This window comes from Podarcis cretensis (genome assembly GCF_951804945.1).
Source record: "Podarcis cretensis genome assembly, chromosome: 16".
NCBI classification, from domain to species: domain Eukaryota; kingdom Metazoa; phylum Chordata; class Lepidosauria; order Squamata; family Lacertidae; genus Podarcis; species Podarcis cretensis.
The window spans coordinates 24,026,465-24,051,955 of NC_137186.1; the positions used below are offsets into that span (position 1 = coordinate 24,026,465).

General features: G+C 47.6%; 1 protein-coding gene across 3 annotated transcripts; it reads right to left on the minus strand.

Annotated features, from left to right (window-relative positions):
- Nucleotides 1-374: 374 nt before the first annotated feature.
- On the minus strand, nucleotides 375-24,421 carry TMEM233 (transmembrane protein 233). Of its 3 annotated transcripts, XR_013833810.1 has the most exons (4): nucleotides 23,837-24,421; nucleotides 11,373-11,507; nucleotides 1,861-2,508; nucleotides 375-1,810 (listed from the first exon to the last, which is right to left on the minus strand). XR_013833810.1 is itself a non-coding variant. In XM_079957319.1 (3 exons), the coding sequence occupies exons 1-3, from the start codon at nucleotides 24,056-24,058 to the stop codon at nucleotides 2,497-2,499; spliced, it is 369 nt and encodes a 122-aa protein (XP_079813445.1). In that variant the 5' UTR covers nucleotides 24,059-24,421; the 3' UTR covers nucleotides 375-2,496. The 3 variants fall into 3 exon arrangements, 2 of the variants coding, with proteins under 2 accessions (XP_079813445.1, XP_079813444.1); XM_079957319.1 differs by having other exon boundaries at nucleotides 375-2,508; XM_079957318.1 differs by lacking the exons at nucleotides 375-1,810; nucleotides 1,861-2,508 and having other exon boundaries at nucleotides 10,143-11,507.
- Between the last annotated feature and the right edge of the window lie 1,070 nt (nucleotides 24,422-25,491).

Here is a 25,491-nt window from a genome sequence, read left to right on the forward strand (position 1 = left end):
ACTAAGCCGCTTCTGGCGAACCAGAGCAGCGCACGGAAATGCCATTTACCTTCCCACCGGAGCGGTACCTATTTATGTACTTGCACTTTGACGTGCTTTCGAACTGCTAGGTTGGCAGGAGCAGGGACTGAGCAACGGGAGCTCACCCCGTCGCAGGGATTTGAACCACCAACCTTCTGATCAGCAAGCCCTAGTCTCTGCGGTTTAACCCACAGCGCCACCCACATCCCCATACGGGCTCTTGGGTACCCTAAAAGGGGAAAGGAGCAGGTTTTTTTTTTCTTATAACAGTCTCCCAAAGGGGGGGGGGTTGCATCCTTTCTTCCTCTGTTCTCTACACCACATATAAATTTATAAATCACTATCATCCTTCATTGTCTTTCTTCCATGTGTTTTTCATTTTATTTTTGCCTTTCCTTGTAAGGAAAATGCTTCAGCCATTCCCACAATTATTTCAGTGACCCTTTTCTTGCTCTGTTGTGTCCCATGCGCTGGGGAGCAGATCCTTTACAGAAGTCCTCAAGAAAACGTTAAAGTTACTTGAACAAAGAATTATACAAACCAATACAAGTTTATTGAATCCCCCCCTTTTCAGACATGACATTTAAGTGTTAATTAAAAAATAAATAAAATCCACAGTCAGACACAGGGTGATCACAATTACCCTTTATCCCTTGGGGAAAGTTTCTTGTAACATTCCTTAAGTTAGATTATGGTGATGGAAGGGAAAAAACTTTTATATTTCCTTACTTGTAAAGGTGGGAGGATGCATTTTATGTTGATCTATAGGGCAGTATACAAATTTAATAAATAATAAATAAAATAAAATTTATTCTCCTTACCCTATAGAAAGTTTCCATTCAGTTAAACATGCCAATTAATTTAAATGGATCCACTCTGAGTAGGTTGACCATTGGCTATAACCCATTCCATTCAGGATCTGGCATGGGAAAAGAGTGTTTCCTACAGTAGGCATCCCCAAACCCGGCCCTCCAGATGTTTTGGGACTACAATTCCCATCATCCCCGACCACTGGTCCTGTTAGCCAGGAGTGATGGGAGCTGTAGTCCCAAAATATCTGGAGGACTGAGTTTGGGGATGCCTATCCTACAGGGTATCAAAATGCAAGTCAAGCCTGATTACATTTCACTTGCCAATTTACAGCCACCCCAAAGTTGGCTGGTGCCTTTAACTGAAGCTTGATTTCCAGTCACGTGTTCTGCCTACAAATTTAACATTCAAAGCACATGGCTTTCCCCCAAAGATTCCTGGGAACTGTAGTTTACCCCCGAACTGCAACGCCCAGGATTACAATACCCAGAACTACAGTTCCCAGGATTCTTTGGGGGAAGTTAGGTGGTTTAAATGTAATTTCCATGCAGAGGAAAGCTCCGCCTGCTCATTTCTTGAAGGCACATGAGCTGGCCAGGCTGATCTCTCTTTACCAGCACCATCCTTCTAATCCTTCCCTGACTCTCAGGACGAGTTGTCCTCTTGAGTCGCACATGACATCATACACAGCCGGACAAGCACAAACACATAGCAGAGGCCTGATCAAAGAATTGGAAGTCTGTAAAAAGAGATAGCAAAACATTCCTGCAAAAGAAGAAGCCTGCTTTGGAGAAAGAGCAGGGAGAAAGCTGGACTGGAGAGAAGGCAGTTCAGGAAGAAAGAGAGTGGATTGGTGGAGCATCTACTTTGCATGCAGAAAGTCTCAGATTCAAGTCCCAAGCATCTCCAGGTAGGACTGGGAGAGAACTCTGTCTGACACCCTGGAGGGCTGCATAAGACAATACTAAGCAAGAGAACTCTGTCTGACACCCTGGAGGGCTGCATAAGACAATACTAAGCAAGATGGACCAACAAGGTAGCTTTCTAAATATCCATGCTAGACTGAGAAACTCAGATGATAACTCTGAAGCTGTAGAGAGGGTTGAGCCGCAGTAGATCAAAGATGTATGATGGGCTGGGAAAGCATTCTCATTTTTTATCCTGAGAGGTTCCAATGGGGTCAATGGACCTGAAGCAGAAGTCAGCCCAAAAATCACCTTGTCCGGCCTGCTCCTCCAGCTCGGTCCTTGCATCCATCAGTGATCCAAAAAGTTCAGCCAGCCAACTGACCCAGGCGATGTTGCACACAAGGGTGAGCCTGAATGCCTACGATGTAGGATGGAGGGAAAGGAGTTTGTGTGTGTTGCAGGAATAGAGGTACCACCTCCAACATACATGAAAACGGAGGCCTGGAGTTTGGGGGTTTGAAAAGCGAATTGGAAGCATTTCTCTATTAACAGCATTCCTTAAGAAATACTTTTTGATGCTCGTCTCGGTTTACGCAGCATTGTGGACAACGATAGCGGACGCAATCTGTTCACCAGCGACTGGAATCAAACCGTCTGGACTGAAGGATCCTTGTTTTCCTTCCCTTTGCCAGAGATTCCCTGTGCCTTTCCCAGAGGTTTGAAGACGGGCAACGCTTCCCATCCTAAGTCTTGGATGTCAGATGACGTGCTGCGTTGGTGTTAAAAATAATGGTGGTTTTTCCCTCCCACAAAGAGAAGAGAAGAATTCGGGAAGGGGAGAGAGAGAGAGGAGAAGAAGAAGAAGAGAAAGTTAGAAAGTTTGATTGCCTTATTTAAATTATTCATCCTCAAGGCCTAATGGACACATTATTTAATAGCCCTTGTTCCCATTAAACAAACAACTCACTGCATTAGTGGCTCAATACTCTTTTGAATCAGAAGCATTAAGTCTCCACTGGTAGCTGTCATCTCGCTGCCAGTTCGTGCTGAATTATGTATCAGGGCGATCTCGAAAAATCAATGGATTCCTGACTGTCAGGAAATGGTTTGATATTCACTAATGGCTTTTGTTTTGTTTTGTTTTTTGGTGTTTTCATAAAGCCTTCCTTGTTTTAACATAGAAGAAGCAATCAGCCACACCCTGGGCAATTACCAGAGCCGCTGGTGCTCATAGCGGCAAAGCACAGCTGTAACGCAGAGGCAGGAAAGGGGGACTACAACTCCCAGCTGGACTACAACTCCCATCAGCCCTAGCAAGCAGAGCCAATGGCCAGGGGTGGTGGGTGGTGTAGTTCAGCAACATCAGGAGGGCCAAAGTTTCCCCACACCTGACTTAAAGGGGAAAGGAAGGTCATAGTTAAGGAGAGAGAAGAGTCACAGCTCAGTGGTAGATTCTACAGGCATAGGCAAACTCCGGCCCTCCAGCTGTTTTTGAGACTACAGTTCCCATCTTCCCTGACCACTGGTCCTGTTAGCTAGGGATGATGGGAACTGTAGTTCCAAAATGAGTAGAATGTGTGCTTTTATTTAAAATGCATTTCTGGGTTATTTGTGGGGCATAGGAATTCGTTCATTCCCCCTCCCCAAATATAGTCCAGCCCCCCCCCAAGGTCTGAGGGATGTTGGACCGGCCCCCTGCTGAAAAAAATTGCTGACCCCTGAGGTTTCCACCAGGAGTCTCCCTCATAGCAGTTGCTGCACAGGGAAAAGACCCCAAAGGACTGCTGTGCATAATGGATTGTGTAAGTGTGTGCCTCCCACAACTTCTACCACATCCAATGCAAGTATTATGGACTTTTTCCAGTTTAGAGCAAAAGTGAGCAAGGATTTGATAAAGGTTCACAAAATTATGCAGGGCATGAAGAAGTGGATAGGTTGTTTTTTCTCCCTCTCTAGTGGCAGCAGAACTTTTGGACATGCAACGAAGCTGATTATTGGAAGATCCAGGGCAGATGCTTTAAAAAAGGACTAAGTACCGTATTTTTCGCCCTATAGGACGCACCGTCCCATAAGGCGCACCTAGTTTTTTTGGGGGGGAAATAAAGGGGGAAAAATTATTTTCCCCCCAGGCGCGGGGCTGGGGCGGGGGAGGCCCGCCCGAGCTTCCCCCGACCCCAGCCCCCAAACAGGCAGCTCTCTGCAAGCTGTGGGAGCCCAGCGCTGGCTCCCGCTGCTTGCTGAGAGGTCCGCAAAGCCTGGACGCGCTGATCTCAGCGTGCGCAGGATTCAGCACGCAGGCAACTCTCCACAAGCGGCGGGAGCGCTCCCGCTGCTTGCGAGGTCCGCGAAGCCTGGAGAGCTCTCCAGGTTTCACCGAAAGCCTGCATTCGCCCCATAGGACGCACACACATTTCCCCTTCATTTTTGGAGGGGAAAAAGTGCGTCCTATAGGGCGAAAAATACGGTAATAAACAGTTTCAAGCATGCAGGCCTAATTATTTAGGAAGTTTCTTGAGAGCTCTGGTTTCGGTTCTGGGGAGAGAAACACACACAACCTGTCCTCCTCAAGAACGGTGTCCAGCAGAAAGAGGTGAAAAGTTCATGCCCATCTCAACTTGTGTGTCTTGCAGAAACATCCCACCACAGCCCTTCTGCTGCTCCTGTGTCTTTGGGGACAGCTGGTAATTCCATCTGCCAGGATGAAGAGCCAGCGATGTAAATATGCCAGCGAAGGCTGCCAGACACCCAGGACTTGGCTGTACAGCAGAGGAACTAACTTCCTGTGTCCATCCACGAGTGGCATCTCCCTGCAATCTCTCTTTGACAACAGAGTGCCCTACAGATATTTTGGGGTTATTTCTTTCTTGCATTTATATTTATATTTATATTATTTATTCTACAAGGAGCTCAAAGCGGCGTACAGTGGTACCTCGGGTTACAGACACTTCAGGTTACAGACTCCACTAACCCAGAAATAGTACCTCAGGTTAAAAACTTTGCTTCAGGATGAGAACAGAAATCGCACGGTGGCAGCGGGAGGGCCCATTAGCTAAAGTGGTACCTCAGGTTAAGAACAGTTTCAGGTTAAGAACGGACCTCCAGAACGAATTATGTTCTTAACCCTAGGTACCACTGTATGTGGTTCTCTCCCTCCCCATTTAATACCCACTGCAAACCTGTGAAGCAAATTAGGCTGAGAGGCAGCGATGGGCCCAGAGAGTTTTACATGGCCGAGTGAGGATTTGAAACCCTGGTTTCCAGGTCCAGGGCCGACACGCTAACCACGACACCACACTGGCTCTCGAAGAAGTTGTATTCCACAGAATCTGGAGGGCACCAGGTTAGCAAAGGCTGCTCTATGAGAGCGCAGGATAGCACTCTCCAACCTTGGAGCTCCACATGTTGAACTCCAACTCCCATCATCCATGGCAAACTTAGTCAGTGGTCAGGGACGATGGGAGTTGGAGTCCAACAGCATCTAGGGACCTGCATTGGGCATTGACACAGAGCTTTTTATACAGGGGGTGGGAGGGAAATAACCAAAAGGCTGTGTCAAGGAAAGCTGTCTTTTACATTGCAGTTTCCAGGTGGCCAAGAGTTGGAGATGATGCGATCTGGAGGGCCGCAGGTTTCACAATCCTGGTAGTAATAAGGTAGCCAAATGCAACAGAGGCAAAATGCTCTTACACCTTTAATAGTATAGAAATCCCCTCTTCTGTTCAGCTCTTAAAGGTGCAGGACCTCTGGCTACAGTCTTTGGCTATGCTAGTTTTTGGCTTACCTTGCAGGAGTGCTGTGAAGATTCTGGAGATAAGTAGCAACGTGAGCAATCCTTAATTGGATAGGGTGGCAGGCTCCTGCCCCTGTCTTCGTTAAAGGTGAAGGAGCCACGGTCCCCTTTTGCATCCACTCTCCCCAATTCCCTACCTACTGAAAAGGATGCATATAGCAAGCCCACAATTTACACAGGGGGTACATTCCAGGTATCACCCCTAAAGCCAAAACTGCATATAGTTATAAAAACTGTGAGTCCAATGGCTAGTGGGATTGCTAAAGTCTTTTTTCCTGGATGCCCACCCCCTTTCTATTTTATTTTTATTTTATTTTGCATAAAGCTGATTCCACACAAGTTATGGGCTTACTGCACTTCAAAATACTGTATTTCTTTAGATAATTTGTTCTGCTCACTTGCATACCTTATTTGACTAGTCACAGCAATAGGTAAGGAGCTCTGCAGGCGTCCAAGCACAACCTCCTGACTCCTGGGTTTTCCTTTCACCCAGGTTCTACCCACGTGAGATTTTACACCAGGCATAGGCAAACTCGGCCCCCCAGATGTTTTGAGACTACAATTCCCATCATCCATGACCACTAGGGATGATGGGAGTTGTAGTCCCAAAACATCTGGAGGGCCGAGTTTGCCTATGCCTGCTTTACACTTTCAACATGTTCGTCATAGTCTTAGGGACTAGGAACTTAAATCCCCTCTTTAATGAAAATCGAGGTCCCCACCCCTCCTGAATTCTGCACCCAACTTGCACAACCAGCACCCATGAGTAGATTCACACATGCCTGTGCATCACTGGTCTTCAGCTGGTCAGCTGGGACCCACTAGTGGGTCACAACAGAAACATCACAGCCATGCAAATAGATGGCGAACGATTAAGAAATGAGGCCTCCAAAGCCTGTTTGGGTTAAAAGTGGGCTGTGGGTCTGAAAGGATTGATGATACCTGCTGTACATGATGTTTTGGGCATAGGATTATTCAGCTGCAGGAATCTACCTTATACTGAATTGGATTATTTGGTCCATCTAGCTCAGTATTGTCTGCACTGACTGGCAGCTGCTCCCCAGGGTTCCAGACTGGGAAAATTCCCAACCCTACCTGGCGAAGTCAGGGATTGAACCTGTGACCATCTGTACGCAAGGCAGATGCCCTACTACTGAGCTACATCCATCCCCTTTCAGCTGAGTGGGTGAGCCATCTACGTGGGAAAATGAGGTGATGGGACACCTTTGCCTATGGCTGTTGGGCCACCATGGCTGCTTCCGACCTACAGGTGCAGACCTGATGATACTGTCGTGAACCTGCATGTGTGAAACCAGCCTTCTCTTCATTCCCTGCCCCATTCTTACAGTTCAGGCCATCAACCTTATTGTTTCACACTCATAAGAACGTCAGGAAAGCCCTATAGCTGGATCTAGGCCAAAGGAGGCCCATCTAGCCCTCTGAATCCTGTACTCACAGTGGCCAATTAGATGCCTTTTCTGGGAAACTCAAAAGCAGGATGTGAGCACAAGAGCCTTCTCGCCTCCTGTGGTCTCCAGCAACCGCTATTGGGAAGCACTTCCTGCTTTCAACCGTGGAGGCAAAGCTTTGCCATAATGTCTAGTAGCCACTGAGAGCTTTCTCCTCCATGATTTAGTCTAATCCTCTTTTAAAGCCGTCCACATTGGTGGCTATCACTGCCTCCTGCAGCAGCGGGTTCCACAGGTTAACAATGTGCTGCATGAATAAGTCCTTTTTTAAAAAAAATCCAGGGGTAGGCAACCTCAGTCCAGTATACCTGAAGGAGCGTCTCCACCCCTATCGTTCTGCCCAGACACTGAGGTCCAGTGCCGAGGGCCTTCTGGCGGTTCCCTCACTGCGAGAAGCCAAGTTACAGGGAACCAGGCAGAGGGCCTTCTCGGTAGTGGCGCCTGCCCTGTGGAACGCCCTCCCACCAGATGTCAAAGAGATAAACAACTACCTGACATTTAAAAGACATCTGAAGGCAGCCCTGTTTAGGGAAGCTTTTAATGTTTGATGCATTACTATATTTTAATATTTTGTTGGAAGCAGCCCAGAGTGGCTGAAGAAGCCCAGCCAGATGGGTGGGGTATAAATAAATACAGTGGCACCTTGGGTTAAGTACTTAATTTGTTCCGGAGGTCCGTACTTAACCTGAAACTGTTCTTAACCTGAAGCACCACTTTAGCTAATGGGGCCTCCTGCTGCCGCCGCACCACCAGAACACGATTTCTGTTCTCATCCTGAAGCAAAGTTCTTAACCTGAAGCACTATTTCTGGGTTAGCGGAGTCTGTAACCTGAAGCGTATGTAACCCGAGGTACCACTGTATATTATTATTATTATTATTATTATTATTATTATTATTATTATTACCTAAGGCCCGGGAGCCGGATGCGGCCCAATCATCTTCTCAATCCGGCCCATGGACGGTCCGGGAATCAGCGTGTTTTTACATGAGTAGAATGTGTGCTTTTATTTAAAATGCATCTCTGGGTTATTTGTGGGGCATAGGAATTCGTTCATTTCCCCCACCCCACCCCAAAATATAGTCCAGCCCACCACATTGTCTGAGGGATGGTGGACCAGCCCACGGCTGAAAAAGGTTGCTGACCCCTGTTTTAATCCATCCCATATCTTCCGCTTCCTTGGATGTTGGTCAGTTCTAGTGTTAGGAGAGAGGGAAGAAAGGTTTCCTCTATCTTCTTTCCCCTTGTCAACTGTTAATTCAGAAGCATACTGGCTCTGACACGGGAGGGAGGGCCTGGGTTCTGGATCAGGCCAAAGGTCCACCTTGCCCAGCATCGTTTCCTTGCAGCTGCCAACCAGATACGTCTGGGAAGATGCCTCTGCTCCTCGCTGCTTAGGCTGAAAGCGCAAGCATTTCCTATCTTCCTTCTAGATACTTGACGGAATTCCCCCCCCCCCCCTTAATCTTCTTTGGGCTAAATTTATCCACTTCCTTCCACCTTTCCCTTATGCAACTTTCCCTTTCAGATCCTACATCGTGACAAGGTAAGGCTGCCAGCTGGCGATGCAGCCTGACTTGAAGTTCTGGGGTCTTTACAGTGCAATCCAATCCATGTCTACTCAGAAGGAAGTCCCACTGGGTACAATGGGGCTTACTCCCAGGTAAGTGGGGATAGGGTTGCAGCTTTGGCCTCCTCCTCCTCGGGATATCCGGAGGAAGGACTAAGATTTATGGGGAGAGAGGGGAGTGTGCACAAGGTTGCACACTCAGATGTCATGGCTACCGCTAGTCTCATTATTATTCATTCAGAACCTGAAATCACAAAATAATGTTTTAATGTATTTGGGCTGTTTGCCTGCTCCTTCGATCTGTTTTCGTGAGGGTGTTTTGTTTTGTTTTGTTTTGTTTTTTGGTATTTAAAAAACAGCTCCACTAGTTTCAGCTCATGAGGTCTAGAGACTTTATTTCTTAAAATGAAAGCTTTGGCTTCTCGGGAATTTAACCAGAGCCTGTGAGTTGCCCAGTGGTGTTTTGGTCTGGGGTCATGTTGGGGTCAAAGACCCATTCATATTTCTGCAGCAGGGTCCCTGTCCCCAGACTCCTGGATACACCCAATCAGCATGAAAGAGGAGCTATTTTAACTACCGATAAGCAGCCTTCTCCCGCTATGTGCTGATTGCAAGAAGAAGAAGAAGAAGAAGAAGAGGAGGAGGAGGAGGAGTTTGGATTTGATATCCCGCTTTATCACTGTCCTGAGGAATCTCAAAGCGGCTAACAATCTCCTTTCCCTTCCTCCCCCACAACAAACACTCTGTGAGGTGAGTGGGGCTGAGAGACTTCAAAGAAGTGTGACTAGCCCAAGGTCACCCAGCAGCTACATGTGGAGGAGCGGGGAAGCGAACCCAGTTCACCAGATTACAAGTCTACCGCTCTTAACCACTACACCACAATGGCTTGTGAAGGCAACTGGAGTGAAAGGAGGCAAGTCAACCATTGAGAATGGGCTCCTAGGATCACTCTGGAGAAGGTGCATGGGAAGAATACCTGAGGAGGAGTTATTCTGCTCCAAACAGGGGCGGACCTTGGTAATATGGCACCCTGAGCGAGAACAAAATTTGATGCTTCCCCCAGCCCCAGAAATATTTCTCATTTTCGCAATAATTCCTTTTGGTACAGTTGATTTTTATGGATCTTCTCACTAGGTACCCTTATAAATATACAGTGGTGCCTTGCAAGACGAAAAGAATCCATTCCGCGAGTTTCTTCCTCTAGCGGTTTTTTTCGTCTTGCGAAGCAAGCCCATTAGCGGCTTAGCAGATTAACGCTATTAGCGGCTTAGCAGCTTTTAGCGGCTTTGCGGATAAGCGGCTTAGCGGCTTAGAAAAAGGGGGGGAAAGGGGGGGAAAGTCGGAAAAACTCGCAAGACATTTTCGTCTTGCGAAGCAAGCCCATAGGGAAATTTGTCTTGCAAAGCGCCTCCAAAATGGAAAACCCTTTCGTCTAGCGGGTTTTTCGTCTTGCGAGGCATTAATCTTGCAGAGCACCACTGTAAGTGGTTGTTGTTGTTTTGCACCTCCTAGGCTGAGCATCCTGTGTGCTGGGGGGGGCAGCCCACACCACCCTAAATCCACAGCTGCTCCCTACCAGAGAAGAATGGCAAACCAAGCTGGTGGGCTATGCCAAAATGGCAAAGCTGACTGGAAAACTCAGAAACCAAGAGGATAAAAACTTTATAAATGAATGGGTGGAATTTACAAGTTATTTAGGAGACCACTGTAAGCAGATGGAAACAAGAGCAGGATTTTGACATACTGGTAGTGTAAAAAAATATTATGGATAATATGGTTTGATATAATAACTGGAGTACAAACTAATATGCAGTTGTAGATGTTTTAAAACAAGACTCCGTGGACGGGATGGGGGGGGGAGTCGCGAGATTCGAAGAATCTCCACATATAGTGTTACTTTATCAATGTGTGTTTATTTGTTTTTGTTTTTATGCTTCTGGGTAACCGGAGTATCGCTGAGGCATGCCTACCATTCCGAGGAAGTGTTGTGGGGAAAATGTTGACTTCGGTGAATATTACGCCAAATTGTAAAAATTAATAAAAATTCTTTAAAATAAAATAAAATCCAGAGCTGTTCCAAAGCCCAAGCATTTGGGAAGACTGGAAACACCAGATGCTCCAGATTCAAGGGAATGGGGTGCACGTTCTGTTTCATCCAACGGACCTTTGCGGAGGAATGTAACTTGCTCCAAAAGAAGATGTAGGAGCGCTCCGAATCATTTGCCCATGTACGTGCATGGAACATTGTAGAACTAGCTGGAAGGCAACCCGTGGAGATGTGCATTGATTGTTGCAATGCACCCCTAATTATTGAAAAATAATAATACTGTTTTTAGGAGGCTGCATAACCTCAGAAGGGGCTGGTGGCTTTGAGCCTGCTGCTACACTACAAGTCACCGCTCCCCATTGATTGACCCTCTTCCTCTGGGCCCACTCTGCCCAAAGAGAAGGGGGCAAGGTGGGCAGAGGCCATCTCCTCTTCTCTCATCTCCTATCCATGCTTTGCTTCCTGGAGCTCCAGGAGTTGGCGGTGGTCCCCACACTGGGAAGTGGGCACTGGTAGGTACCCAGCGAAGCCAACTCCTGAATGCTGCCCCTGCCCCTCTAAGCATGCAGAGGGCACAAGAAACACAGATTAAAGAAGAGACCATAATCTTAGAAGCTGCCATCGCTGTGAGTATCCACTACAGTACTGGAAAAAACTGTCCTCCCTCTCATCTCTCCCCTCTCTGCAAATTAACAGCATTGTTCAAAATGGCATCAAGTTCTAGCGCATTGGCTGGAGAATGGCGAAATCTGACTTACCGTAGTGAAATGAACTGCACAAAGGATACCGATCAACACGAGGCCAATGAGGATCGCTGCGATAGCAACCAGGAGTGCGGTGTGGCCCAGTCTTTTTGACCCCTCTATATCTCCCTGTGTGTAACTGTTTAATGCCTGCAGAGGAGAAATGCGATTTTCATTAAAAAACAAACCAACCAACCTGTGCCTCCATTCTCACTCCTTTGCCACCATTGGCGGGTGAGGCCTTGCTGCTGGAGGCTGCGTGGTTGGCACTGTCCTGTGACGGGGCCTCTTTGGTGGTGGACCCCCGGTTGTGGAATGCCCTCTCTAGCCAGGTGTGCTTGTCTCTATCATTATTAACTCCCTAGGAGAAAATGTCCCTGTTCAGCCAAGCATTTGATGGCTGAAGAATACTGCGCCCGGCCACCTCCAGAGCATAGGCTGGAAGTATGTTTTTGATTGCAATTGATTTTAGAACATTTTAATCTGTTTTATAATGTTTTTGTTTTTCTTTTTACAGTTTTGTATCTGTTTGCTGGCCTGGGATCCTTGGGGAAGAAGGGCTGTGTATCAATTCAGTAATGAATAAATCATCGGCATAATACCTTAACAACTAGCTCACAGTTTTTTCATTCTCCTGTCTTCTCTCCCCCTCCACCCAAATCTACTATATATTTTGGAAAGCTGTCATACATCTCTTAAAAGATATTGTGACCAATTCTTACACAATGGTTCCTTTGATCAAGATCATAGGTTTTGGTCTGTGCTTGGATATGCTTGGAAACCATTTTGAATCAAGAAGGTGGACTGAACCTTTAAAAGCTGTGCTGATTTTAACCACTGATTTCAAAAAGGTACTGGGTTTCTTTTTTTGTTTCCTTATAATTTTATTTATTACAGTGGTACCTCGGGTTAAGTATTTAATTCGTTCCGGAGGTCCGTTGTTAACCTGAAACTGTTCTTAACCTGAAGCACCACTTTAGCTAATGGAGCCTCCCGTTGCTGCCGCACCACAATTTCTGTTCTCATCCTGAAGCAAAGTTCTTAACCCAAGGTACTATTTCTGGGTTAGTGGTGTCTGTAACCTGAAACGTATGTAACCCGAGGTACCACTGTATTTATGTACTCATTTCATTTATATCCCATTTTTTTCTCTGCTGCGCTCAAGGCAGTGTATGTGGTTTTCTCCCTCCTCATTTAATCCCCACAATAACCTTGCAAGGTAGGTTAATGACTGGCCTGAGGTCACCCAATACACTCCATGGCTGAGTGGGGGATTTGAACCCTGAGCACGTCAAAGTGCAAGTAGATAAATAGGTACCACTCCGGTGGGAAGGTAAACGGCATTTCCGTGCACTGCTCTGGTTCTCCAGAAGTGGCTTAGTCATGCTGGCGACATGACCTGGAAGCTGTACACCGGCTCCCTCGGCCAATAAAGCAAGATGAGTGCCGCAACCCCAGTCGTCCGCGACTGGACCTAATGGTCAGGGGTTCCTTTACCTTTACCTTTACCCCCCGAGTGCTAGAGCCTGACACTCTAACCACTACACCACACTGGCTATTCCCAATCAACGCCAGGGGCGAAGCGGCCATTTATGCAGGAGCTGATTATTACTGCTGCATTTGTTGTACGGTTCATTGCTCCACCATCGCTGATCAATAAATCCCACAGCAATTTAACTAAGTGCTGCACTTCGAAGGCTCGGCTGTCCACTTGAGAGAATATGCATCTGAGCAGTGTGAGGTGGAGGGGAAGAGGAAAAGGATTCTGGTTTTACCTGGAGGCCAGAGATACTGGCCAGGCATTTGAGTAAGAGGGCAAACTATTTTTAGGTGTGGTTTTACTGACATTTATTTGCTCCTAAATTGTAGCTGACTTTGGTTTAAATGACTCTCCCATGAGGAAAATTTGCAGCATTTGGGATTTTTTAGTTTAGAGAAAAGGAGAGAAAGAGGTGCCATGATAGAACCTTATAAAATGATGCATGGCACACAGAAAGTGGAAGGAGAACAGCTTTTCTCCCTCTCTCCTAATGCTATAACTCAGGGACATAAAATGAAACTGAATGATTTGGGACAGATAAAAGGACTTGTCCACACAGGACATAGTTAAACTACGGAACTCACTCCCACAAGAGCCAGCGATGGCCACCGACATCTAGAAGTTCTAGGTTTAATTCCTGGGATATAAACAACACAAAGGTCAGGTGAAAGCTGAGGGCAAAAAGCTAAATCCTCTATTTATTGGGTGGCGCTGTGGGTTAAACCACAGAGCCTAGGACTTGCCGATCAGAAGGTCGGCGGTTCGAATCCCCGTGACGGGGTGAGCTCCCGTTGCTCGGTCCCTGCTCCTGCCAGCCTAGCAGTTCAAAAGCACGTCAAAGTGCAAGTAGATAAATAGGGAAGGTAAACAGCGTTTCTGTGTGCTGCTCTGGTTCACCAGAAGTGGCTTAGTCATGCGGGCCATATAGCCCAGAAGCTGTACGCTGGCTCCCTCTGCCAGTAAAGCGAGATGAGCACCGCAACCCCAGAGTCGGCCACGACTGGACCTAATGGTCAGGGGTCCCTTTACCTTTACCTTTACCTTTAAAGTGACACAAGCAATTTGGCACAATGGCTCCTGAGATCACGGAGCAGTTTTTTAACTATGTTTTAATATTGGCCACCATTGTGAATCAATATGGCAGCCTCAACATTTTAAAAATGCACCAAAATGGACATTTCTTAAGGTATATAGACAGATTTTTGCATGCCTGTTGGGCAAATATATACATCTCTTTTTGCAAGACATTTACCCTAATTTAATTCATGTTTGTATATTGTTTTCATGACTATACACGAGGACCTCGGTCCTCCTCTACCTTTGATGGAACAAGTGGTTTGCTCGGAGCTCTCCATGGTGCTGGAACCTTCCCCTCGCCACTCGTCCCTCAGATCAGAGCGGGATGCAACCTTGAGAATGGCCATAGCTCAGTGGCAGAGCATTGTCCTGGCTCCCAGTTGCTGAAGAAAATTGATACACACTTTCCAAAGGCTTTTATGCTTAGATGATTGTGGTATATAGGCAGATTGTTGGCTTAAGGCACTTTAGGCAATACTCTTTGCTAATCCTCAATAACAGCTACAACAAAGGCAGGAGCTCCAGCTGGCAAAGCTCTGAAAGATGATCCAATGGCTATCCTGAATATAGGAACAGGGTGGACTCATCTTAAGGCTGAAAGAGTTTCTGAAATCTCTTGCAATGCTCAGTAGGCAGAGCCCTCTGCTTCCTTCTCTTTGGGTTCCTCCTAGACTTGGGTGACAGGGAACAAGTCGCTACCACCTGAGAGGTGGCTGGGACTGGTGAACTATTCTCTTCTGGGAAGGCAGAGCTATTCCCAGTATCAGACAGCTGTGTCTGATGGCGGTTCTCCACCAAACGTGGAAAGGGAGGAGGGGAGAGAGCAGGCTGAGGAAGCCCCCCCCCCCCCCCGCAATCCTTGTCTAGCAGATTCCCCCGCTCCCAGCAGATGCCCCACATCCCACTGGAGGCCTCCCCTATATCCTCCCTCTGCATTTTCCCGACTTGGCCAGCCCATGATAAATAAGCATCTGCCTCAAATGCAGAAAGCCCCAGGTTGAATTCTTGGCATCTCCAGATAGGGTAGGAGAGACTTCCATCAGTGCGGACTGTTAGAGGGGTTTTTTATTCTGGTGGCAGGTGACAGAAACTCTGACACCATAAGACCGGTGTAAAACCAAATCAAATAAAGGTTTTATTACAAAGCAGCAAAGCTTGTGAGTGTTATTCCTTGCAGGCAGGTTCAAACTGCAACTTTTCCTCCTTTTGTAGTCATGACCAGCTGTACCCAATCTGCCCACAGATCACAGAAACAGTTCTTAAAGGTGCAAACATCTTTACTGCAGAATAACTCCCAAGACGGATAATCAAGGGAGTATGAAGTGGGGGGCAGCGGGGATGGGCCGTCCCGGGAACCACTCAGGGAGTGACAAGATGGCCCGCTCCCCCCCCCCCAGCTGTAGAGCAGCCAAGGGCATGTGTGCAGTTAGTATGGGCACTGCTCACGTGGATTTCGCACGGGCTGCCGCTCTCGCACGCCGTCTATATGGGCTGCCTCTCACACAGCGACCGTATGGGATGTCGGCAGGCGCCGCTGGGTGGTTCACTCCGCCCCAGGTTCCCCTGCCACTGCGGACAATTCTGAGCTAGCTGGAATCAGCGATCTGACTCAGTATAGTGGTACCTCAGGTTACATACGCTTCAGGTTACATACGCTTCAGGTTACAGACTCCGCTAACCCAGAAATAGTGCTTCAGGTTATGAACTTTCCTTCAGGATGAGAACAGAAATCGTGCTCCGGCGGCGCGGCAACAGCGGGAGGCTCCATTAGCTAAAGTGGTGCTTCAGGTTAAGAACAGTTTCAGGTTAATAATGGACCTCTGGAACGAATTAAGTACTTAACCCGAGGTATCACTGTATAAGGCATCCTATTTCTCCTCCCCTCATAGGAATTGCTATAAATCGTGGCAGGTCGGGAGCACAGGCGATTCATGACGGATGCAAGTTTTTCAGAATGCCAGCGCCTCAAGAAGACGTTCTGCAGACAGAATAAATCCTATCCGCTACAAAACTAGGCAGAGGTCTACTCAGCTCCACATGCGATGACGGCATGCGGCATTAGCTGAATTGCAGGCCCGGAGGGAAATTGCTAGTGGATCAAGTGTCTCCTCTGGCCCTTTTTCAGAAGCAATGCAGCAAATATATCATGTGGGCATTCCTGCCCTTCTCATTACACTTGGGTTTTGTGGGAGCCTTGCAAGAGCTTATCCGTAAGACAATACAAAATGAATACATTGCAGCTTCTATGGGAGTGAGGGCCTCCTGCCTTCCTGGGGAACCTTCTGGGGGACAAATGGGTGGGGCCAGAAGCACAACTGGGTGGAGCAACATATTTAAATTTGACCTCTAGGAGGGTGTGGCCTGTGGAGGGTGCCACGGGTCAGGCAGGGATGGCTGGAGGGTCAGTTGTGGCCCCTGGGCCTGACTTGTATGAGTTGATGGTCATTTTTGCATGTAATGATAAGCCAGATGTTATGGCTTATTGTGGTTTATTGTGAAAGAACAGCAGGCAGGTATATACTGCCCAATTGCCTCCTCTTCTATCCTTCAGAACAAACAAACAAACCAAGAAGCCTTGGCTTTGTGTTACATCAGATCTAAGGATTGTGGTTTGTTTTCTCCTAAATGAAATGGCTTCATTTCTCCCCCGCCCCCTTCTGTTTCATGTATTTTCTATGGTTTTCCCCCTTCTCCCTCCCCATTCATTTTTCCTTTTGTGACGTGCCTTTTAGGCTGCAACTCTAAAAAGTCAGGGTTGCCTTGTTATTGATCTTTGTCAACCACTGTGGGAGGCTTTTTCAGCTGGAGAGAAAGCTAAATATGCTTCGGTTAAAGACGTTTGTTTCGTTTTATTTATTAAGGTGCTTTCATACCGCTCTGCACCGCCACAGCCACCACGTAACGAAATAATCTGAACCAATTCTCATACATTCCCTGCATAAAGTAATGCAGGAACAGCGACGTCCTTCACCCATCAAACCTCTCCACCTTTAAAAGCCTAACCAAAGAGGTTTGTCTTCACCTGAATTTCTGCAGGGCCTCAGGCCCCCTCATTGCTTAGAGCCAAGCTCCATTTTAACCTTTCAGGAAGAAGACCCAAATCTTCCTACATTCAGGTTCATTGGATATCCACAAGTTCTAGCCCTAAAGAGAGGGAGAAAAACTTTTCTCTATCCACTTTCTCCCAGCTGTGTCCAGTGGTACCTCGGGTTAAGTACAGTATTTTTTGCTCTATAAGACTCACTTTTTCCCTCCTAAAAAGTAAGAGGAAATGTGTGTGCGTCTTATGGAGCGAATGCAGGCTGCACAGCTATCCCAGAAGCCAGAACAGCAAGAGGGATTGCTGCTTTCACTGCACAGCGATCCCTCTTGCTGTTCTGGCTTCTGGGATTCAGAATATTTTTTTTCTTGTTTTCCTCCTCCAAAAACTAGGTGCGTCTTGTGGTCTGGTGTGTCTTATAGAGCAAAAAATACGATACTTAATTCGTTCTGGAGGTCCGTTCTTAACCTGAAACTGTTCTTAACCTGAAGCACCACTTTAGCTAATGGGGCCTCCTGCTGCTGTCGTGCCGTCACTGCACGATTTCTGTTCTCATCCTGAAGCAAAGTTCTTAACCCGAGGTAATATTTCTCGGTTAGCGGAGTCTGTAACCTGAAGTGTATGTAACCCGAGGTACCACTGTATAATTTTATAAGCTTCTATTGAACCTTGGGCCTGGGGGCCAAATTCAACCCTCCACATGGCCCCTGAGACTCTCCCCATGCCCATCAAATAAATAAATAAAAATACTTAACTAAAAATAGAAATTGGAGAAAGAATTGGACAGATTTTCCTGAGCACTTGGGGGTCAAAAGAAAGTCACTTAAAAACAGCTGAGACCCTTCATTCCAAATGTACTAGGTATCAGAGCCAGACGGACGATGATGCCAGGTGGGGTGCCCTGCCCCCCCCAACATAAATCCTGGCTACACCTATGCCCATATCACACACCCCTCTCCAGCCACATCTCTCCTCCCCAGGCCACAGCCCTTACCAGCCCTGCTTTGCACCCTCCTTGAGTGTTTTGCCTGGCTGGAATGTGTCCTTGAACTGTGATCGTGCCTCTTGCTTGCCTGGATTATGAGTGTGTGTGTGTGTGTGTGTAGAAACTAGCCTATTGAACAGAGGTCCAATTTGCATCTGTTGCTCCTCCCAGTTTTCCTTCTGGCTCCACCCACCACTGGCATGTGGCCCTTGGAAGATTGCCCAGAAGGGATTTGCGGCCCTCAGGCTGAAAGAGGTTCCCTACCTTTGATGCAGAGGAACGAGTGTGGACAAAGCAGTTGGATATTGCTGTACTGGGCTGGTGCCATTTGTACTTGTTTTTTGTTGAGCCATTAACTCTGATGGCGAGAAAATGGTACCCATTATTTAAAGAGCAGATCAGCAGGGTGAGATATCTGTATAGTGATTCGAGGCATCTCTTTTGAGCTCTCAAATAACCCTTGCTGCTTGAAAGCTTTATGGTCCCCAGAGAGATGGGGGAGAAGCCATCTTTCTTAGCGAAATACCTTCTGTCTCCAGTCCACCGTCCTGCCAACTGCAGACGGAACGTGCTTCGAGGTTCTTTGGCACACACAAGCACACACCCTTAGCCTCTCCTAATCCCTCAGGGCTCTGAAACGGCCAGCCATTTCTCCCTTCGCGCAAGTAATGGACCGCAACCCATTAGGTTGGCTAAATGGACTCTCTCGGAATGGATGGTCCGTGTCGTGCACATATCCACCCACACTTCTACACTTATCTTCCTATATGCATAAAAATGTAAGGTTGTTGTCACGTAGCCATTCTGGGTCTCGCATCAAAATCCCAAATTTGCAGGAAGTTAGGGTGGGGTGAGGAGGCAAGCTGCACAACACCAGCGGCCATGTCATGGGAGTGAGGAGGGACGGGCATTGACAGGTGAAATGTTGCGGTTGAAAACAAGAGCAGAGGTTTGTGTGACGTAGGGATGGAGGGAACTGAAGGAACTTGGCAGGGGGGGGCAGAGTCATGGGCATGCCTGTGAAAATGGGGGTGCAGAGTGGGACTGCAGAATAGAAGAGAAAAATGGGGAAGAATAGGGAGCTTAGCAGTCACTTGAGGTGGGAAGGGGAAGCTCTAGGGGGGGCAGGGTAATGGTGGGAGGTTTGTGAACTGAGTGAGCAATCAATGTGGGGAGAACAATATAATGTACATTTGTTGCAGAAGGGTCTCATATCCACAGCCCAATGTTGCTCTTATTGAAAAAAGAGTTGCAACTGGAAGCATTTCTGATCTCCCAAATCCTCTGTGCACCTGGATGCGCACGCACACACACACACATGTACACACATGCACACACGGGACTTTTTTTGGCACCTCCTCTTCTTGACCTATTACAGCTGGTTGCTACAAGAACTCCAGAGCAAAGACCTAGCACCTGAATTTGCTTCTTCCTCCTCCCTCCTCCTCCTTTTTCCTTTTGCATTGTATCTTTTAGCTTATAAGCCAAGTCTTATTATTGATAGCTGTAAGCCACTCTGGGAAGCTTCCCCCCACCCCGGCTGAAAATCAGGGGACAAAATCTTTCAAACTGGTAAATGACAGCCAGGGCTAGGTTGGGCCTTTGGCCATAGGAACCTCTGCCTTCACACTCCTCTTGGGCTTCTGGGTTGGCAGCTAGGAACATAGGAAGCGGCCATAAACCGAGCCAGACCATTGGTCCATCTAGCTTAGTATTGTCTACACTGCCTGGCAGCACCTCTCCCAGGCTTTCAGACAGGGGTATTTCCTGGCCCTACCTTGAGATGCTGGGGATTGAACCTGGGTCCATCTGAATGCAAGGCAGATGCCGTACCACTGACCCCAACCCTACCCCAATGTCGGGAAGGAGACAGCAGTTAGCATGCAGAAGGTGTACTCTCTACCCCTGAGACAGGCAGAACTGCAAAATGGGCCAAAATGGGCCACAGATCTTCACCTCCTAGAGAGAAAGAGAGATATTATAATGACGGAGAAAACAGAAGTTTCAAAATCATCCTTTAAATGCATCCTTTTCATCAGAGCAACTGATGATCATTTTTATCAGCTGCTGGAAATGTTATGCTTCAAGAATTTAAAAGTTCTGCTTTAAGTTTGCTGTAATAAACCTATAGATTTGGTCACAAACTGCATCCTACCAGGACCCCAGAGCTTGTGGTATTTTTTTTTATTGCAGGGTGGGTGGAGGGGACCGATAAGCCGATCTCACACCCTTTTCCAGGCTAGAGCTCCTAAACCATCTTTGCTTCCTGGATCTCACTTCCATATAGCCTAGAATCTGCCAGAACACAGGGCAAGGGAGTTCACCACCCTCTGTTCTGAAATTCACACCTAAAGCACTGGAATGGAAAGAATAGTGAATGGGATGAGAAGAAAGTTTAGAATTGCCAGGGGGGTAAGGATGAGAGTCCCATGGACTGCAAGAAGATCAAACGTATCCATTCTAAAGGAAATCAGCCCTGAGTGCTCACTGGAAGGACAGATCCTGAAGCTGAGGCTCCAATACTTTGGCCACCTCATGAGAAGAGAAGACTCCCTGGAAAAGACCCTGATGTTGGGAAAGATGGAGGGCACAAGGAGGAGGGGACGACAGAGGACGAGATGGCTGGACGGTGTTCTTGAAGCTACAAACATGAGTCTGACCAAACTGCGGGAGGCAGTGGAAGACAGGAGTGCCTGGCCTGCTCTGGTCCATGGGGTCACGAAGAGTCGGACACTACTAAACGACAACAAGGATGACAACTTGCCAACAAACCATGCACCATTATAAAAGGCTTGTGCACATCTTCCTCATGTGTGCATGTGAGGATTGAGCAGGTCTCCCGTCCTGTCTTGCACCCAACTTGGATCCAGGCCCTGACCCAATTCAGGAACCTTACAGAGTCACACAGGGCTCCTTCTCGCTGCTTTCCTTGCCTTGCATTTTGACAGCCCTGGATTGCTGCAGGGAGACTTGATCCAAGCCAAGGATATCCAAGGCTGCCTCACTATGATCCACCCGAATCCCAGGTCAACCCAGATCCACCCAAGGTGGTGTGTGTGCTTCTCCTGCGCCTCATTCAATCCCCACAACAACCCTACAAGGTAGGTTAGGCTGAGAGTGACTGGCCTCCAAGGGTGACCCAGTGAGCTGCATAGCCAAGCGGGGATTTGAACTCTGGTCTCCCAGGTCCTAGTCTGACATGCTAACCATTTCACCACACTGGCTCTCTGGTTTTAACTTTGCTGTTCTATCTTTCCTATGCCTGGTGCTGTCCAAGACACAATCACTCGCCGCTCATTATCTGAAATTTCTCTCTCTCTCTCTCTGAAAACAAAACCAATGGTGCATGTTCTTGAAATTGTATTTATTCATTGCACTTATATCCCATTTTTCAAAGAGCTCAAAGGTTCTTCTCCCCTCCCCTGTTTGATCCTCACAACCACCCTGTGAGGTAGGCTAGGCCAAGAGAGAGTTAGGAAGTGGCGCAAAGTTGCCCAGTGAGGGAAGAAGGATTTGAACCCTGCTCTCCCAGATCCCTGGGACGCAGGTGGCGCTGTGGGTTAAAGCCTCAGCGCCTAGGACTTGCCGATCGAAAGGTCGGCGGTTCGAATCCCTGCGGCGGGGTGCGCTCCCGCTGCTCGGTCCCAGCGCCTGCCAACCTAGCAGTTCGAAAGCACCTCCGGGTGCAAGTAGATAAATAGGGACCGCTTACCAGCGGGAAGGTAAACGGCGTTTCCGTGTGCGGCTCTGGCTCGCCAGAGCAGCGATGTCACGCTGGCCACGTGACCCGGAAGTGTCTCCAGACAGCGCTGGCCCCTGGCCTCTTAAGTGAGATGGGCGCACAACCCCAGAGTCTGTCAAGACTGGCCCGTACGGGCAGGGGTACCTTTACCTTTACCTTTACCTTTACCTCCCAGATCCCTAGTCTGATGCCGCAACCGCCACACCACCCTGGTTGTTGTATGGACTGGGCACCAGAAGGAGAACAAGTTCCAGAAACAAGACAGATAATCAAGGCAAGTGACTGAAAAGCAGCATCTTTGCACTACAAAAACCACAACTTCTATCCAGTACACTGGTACCTCGGGTTACATATGCTTCAGGTTACATACGCTTCAGGTTACAGACTCCGCTAACCCAGAAATATTACCTCGGGTTAAGAACTTTGCTTCAGGATGAGAACAGAAATCGTGCAGCGGCAGCGGGAGGCCCCATTAGCTAAAGTGGTGCTTCAGGTTAAGAACAGTTTCAGGTTAAGAACGGACCTCCGGAACGAATTAAGTACTTAACCTAAGGTACCACTGTATTGATAACAAAATCTTGAGACAAAAGGTTACAACCTTAACATAGGCTTGCACCAACAGCGGAGTGAGCCCCACTGAACTCCGCAGTGCTTAGGATCCGGAGTAAACTCAGGTCCCCTCCAGATTGGGGCCGTGTAAACACACATTTCCTTTTTACTCTGCACCCACTGCACTCTCACCCCTGGTTCAATCCACATCTATCCTGCCTTTTGCTGCTCTGAACCCCTTTGGGACGAAGGTAGGGGAGAGAGAGAAATGCAATAATAAATAATGATAAAATCTACCCTCAACTGTGATTCCTTTATTGCAGGGAATAGGGACTAGACAACCCTTTTGAGCAAGTTCCAGCTCTAGAATTCTATGATTCTGTATTTTTTTTTTACAAAATACTGCACTCCCCCCCCAAAAAAACCACACCCACCCTGGCTTTGATCCCAACGGGGGGGGGGGGAGAACAACCTAGCTGGATTTTAAGCCAACAATATGTGCACACAGCTTGTGGTTCTTTTGGGAGAAAGATTCAATTGCATAGCTGCAAATTTAGGCTTGAGCAATTAGAAGTGGGTTAAAGTGTTCTCGGGCAGTAAATTCGCCTTTTTTTTAAAAAAAAGGGGGCTTTTTCAGGAAGGAAAGTAGTGCAGAAATGCTTGGGGAAGTGTGGACTGACAATGGAATGACAGGACATCTGGAGGCTCCCTCCCTAACATTGCATCTTGAAACCATCTATTGCACTTCCTGGAAAGTTAAGCCCAGCTAAATATCACCCAGGAAGCTTGCTTCTGGGCCAACCATTAATAGGTCGGGGCTGCCATTACATCCATGCTTCCTTAGATGCAAGCCTCTGTTTGAACTCCATGGGACTTTTGAGTTACACCTGCAGCGGATCAGAATCTAAAGATGCAGTGGAGACTGAAGCTGGAAAGGAGAGGTTCTGAAAAATAAATTTCATAGGGGGTGTTGTGTCCCCTCCCTCTATAGTCCAGGGGAATCACGGGTCAGCTGGGGTTGTCATTAGACCCACTAAAAGTAAGGAACATGGCTAACCGGTGTCCTTTTAATGTCTGCGAATCTCTCCAGTGCTGGTTCTACTCAAGAGTAAACCCCCTGAAGCCAATGGGCATGGCTACCTCATGCCCATTGAGTTCAACCAATGTTCTCTTGAGTAGGGCTTGGAAAGAAATCAAAAGGTCTACTCTGAGTAGGGTCCAGCTGAATACAAACCTTTTAAACCCTAATGTTTAATGTTTGATGTATTACAGTATTTTAATATATTTTTTTTTAGAAGCCGCCCAGAGTGGCTGGGGAAGCCCAGCCAGATGGGCGGGGTATAAATATTTATTATTATTATTATTATTATTATTATTATTATTATTATTATTATTATTATTTTGTCCTTCCCCTTTCCAAGTAAGAGCTGTCCAGTAGGAGGCGACGAACTGGGGAGGGGCGCAATCGTGGAGATAGGGACGCTACAGCCCCGACGTCGCCCCCTTAAACCCACCCCCCCAAAAAAAAACACCACACAAGGCTTACCATCACTGAGAAGACGAAGGCCACGATGTTGATGGGGTAGGACGGGCAGAAGCAGGAAAGGATGCTGAGCCACAGGTAGTTTTTGGGCGCGTGGATCTCCTCTTCCTCGGGGGCTGGCGCCTCCTCGTCGCCGTTCATCTGCAGGTCGGCGCCGCTGTTGCTCTTCCCCAGGCCCCGCCTGAGGTCCGAGTAGGCGGGCGGCGGCGAAGAGGAGCCCTCCATGAAGCCGGTGCGGGAAGAAGGAGAAGAAGGGAGAAGCGAAGTTCGACGGGGCGGACGCGAGCCGAGGAGGAGCGCACGGCTGCTGCTGCTGCTGCTGCTGCTGCTGCTGTCCCTGCGGCGGAAAGAGCTGCTCCGTCGGCCGCAGAGGGAGCCGCTTGACCTCGCTAAGCCCCTCTCTCCTTCTTCTCCTCCTCCTCCTCGCTCCTGTCTCCGTTCAGGGACGGCAGCCAAAAGGCAGACCGAGCCAAGCCCACCTCGATCCCGGGCAAACTCTCAGGTTTCGCTCCCCGGCCAAGCCGAAGAGGTTGGCGGCTTGGGGAAGAAGAGATCGCTCCCGACGGGCTCAGCAAGGACTGAAAGCGCCTTTGGTATGGCCAGCGGCTGCGGCGGCGGCAGTAGCAGCACCAAGGCACTCGGAGCGCCGTCTGATTGGAAGGAAGGGACGCCCACTTTGGAGTTACACGGAGCTCTTCGACCCAATCAGGTATTGTGGGGAGATGGGAGGAGGGGGAGGAGAGGCCGGGGAAATGGCTCTGAGCCAGGATGGCTAGACGGTCTTCCCAGGCAGGATGGCAAAGGGATGATTGAGGTCACATCCAGGGGTGCCAATCTGAATAAAATATATTCTTGGGGGGTGGAGGTAAGCCCCATTGATCACATGATATGGTACACCCACCCACAAACCATTTGAATGGTAATGACCATTAACTTGGGGGGCACCCCCCTTAAATATATATTTTTAATTTTTTTAAAAAAAATTTTCAATGCAAAATTACAACAAAAATTACAAACTTTGAATCCAAAATAAAACTATACAAACAAGAAAGAAGAACAAAACACAAAAAAGGAAAAAAAGAAACCACACACATCTACAAATAAAACCATATCTTCATTCTAATCTAGTCATTACATACACGTACACATATTGACTTCCTTCCTTTGTTCTAAGACCTCAAAAATTTTACTCTTTCTAAATTGTTGTGTCTAATGTAGATTACCTCTATCTTTATACTTTTTACATCATTTATCTTTTTCTTTAACCCTGCAAAGTATCATTCATTACATACTGATATGCTTACTCCAGAACAATGTTTTTTCATATACTCTTTAGCGCATTCCCATTCTTTTAATAATTTCTGGTCCAATTGTCCTCTTATGAATGGGGAACTATATATTCACAAAATTTAATTTGCCCCTCAAATATTTTATTGGAGGTGCGGAAAAGACCCCTCAGCCCCAAGGAGTTGGCTCCTATGGTCACATCCGCACCATGTATTTAAAGCAAATTCAACATGGCCGGCTTCCCAATCCTGGGAACTCTAGCTTACCTCTCACTGAGCTAGAATTCCCGGCACCCTTAACCACACAACCATTTCTGGGGAGGAAGCCATGTGCTCTAAATGTGTTGCGTAGATGTGACCTGAACCTCCAGA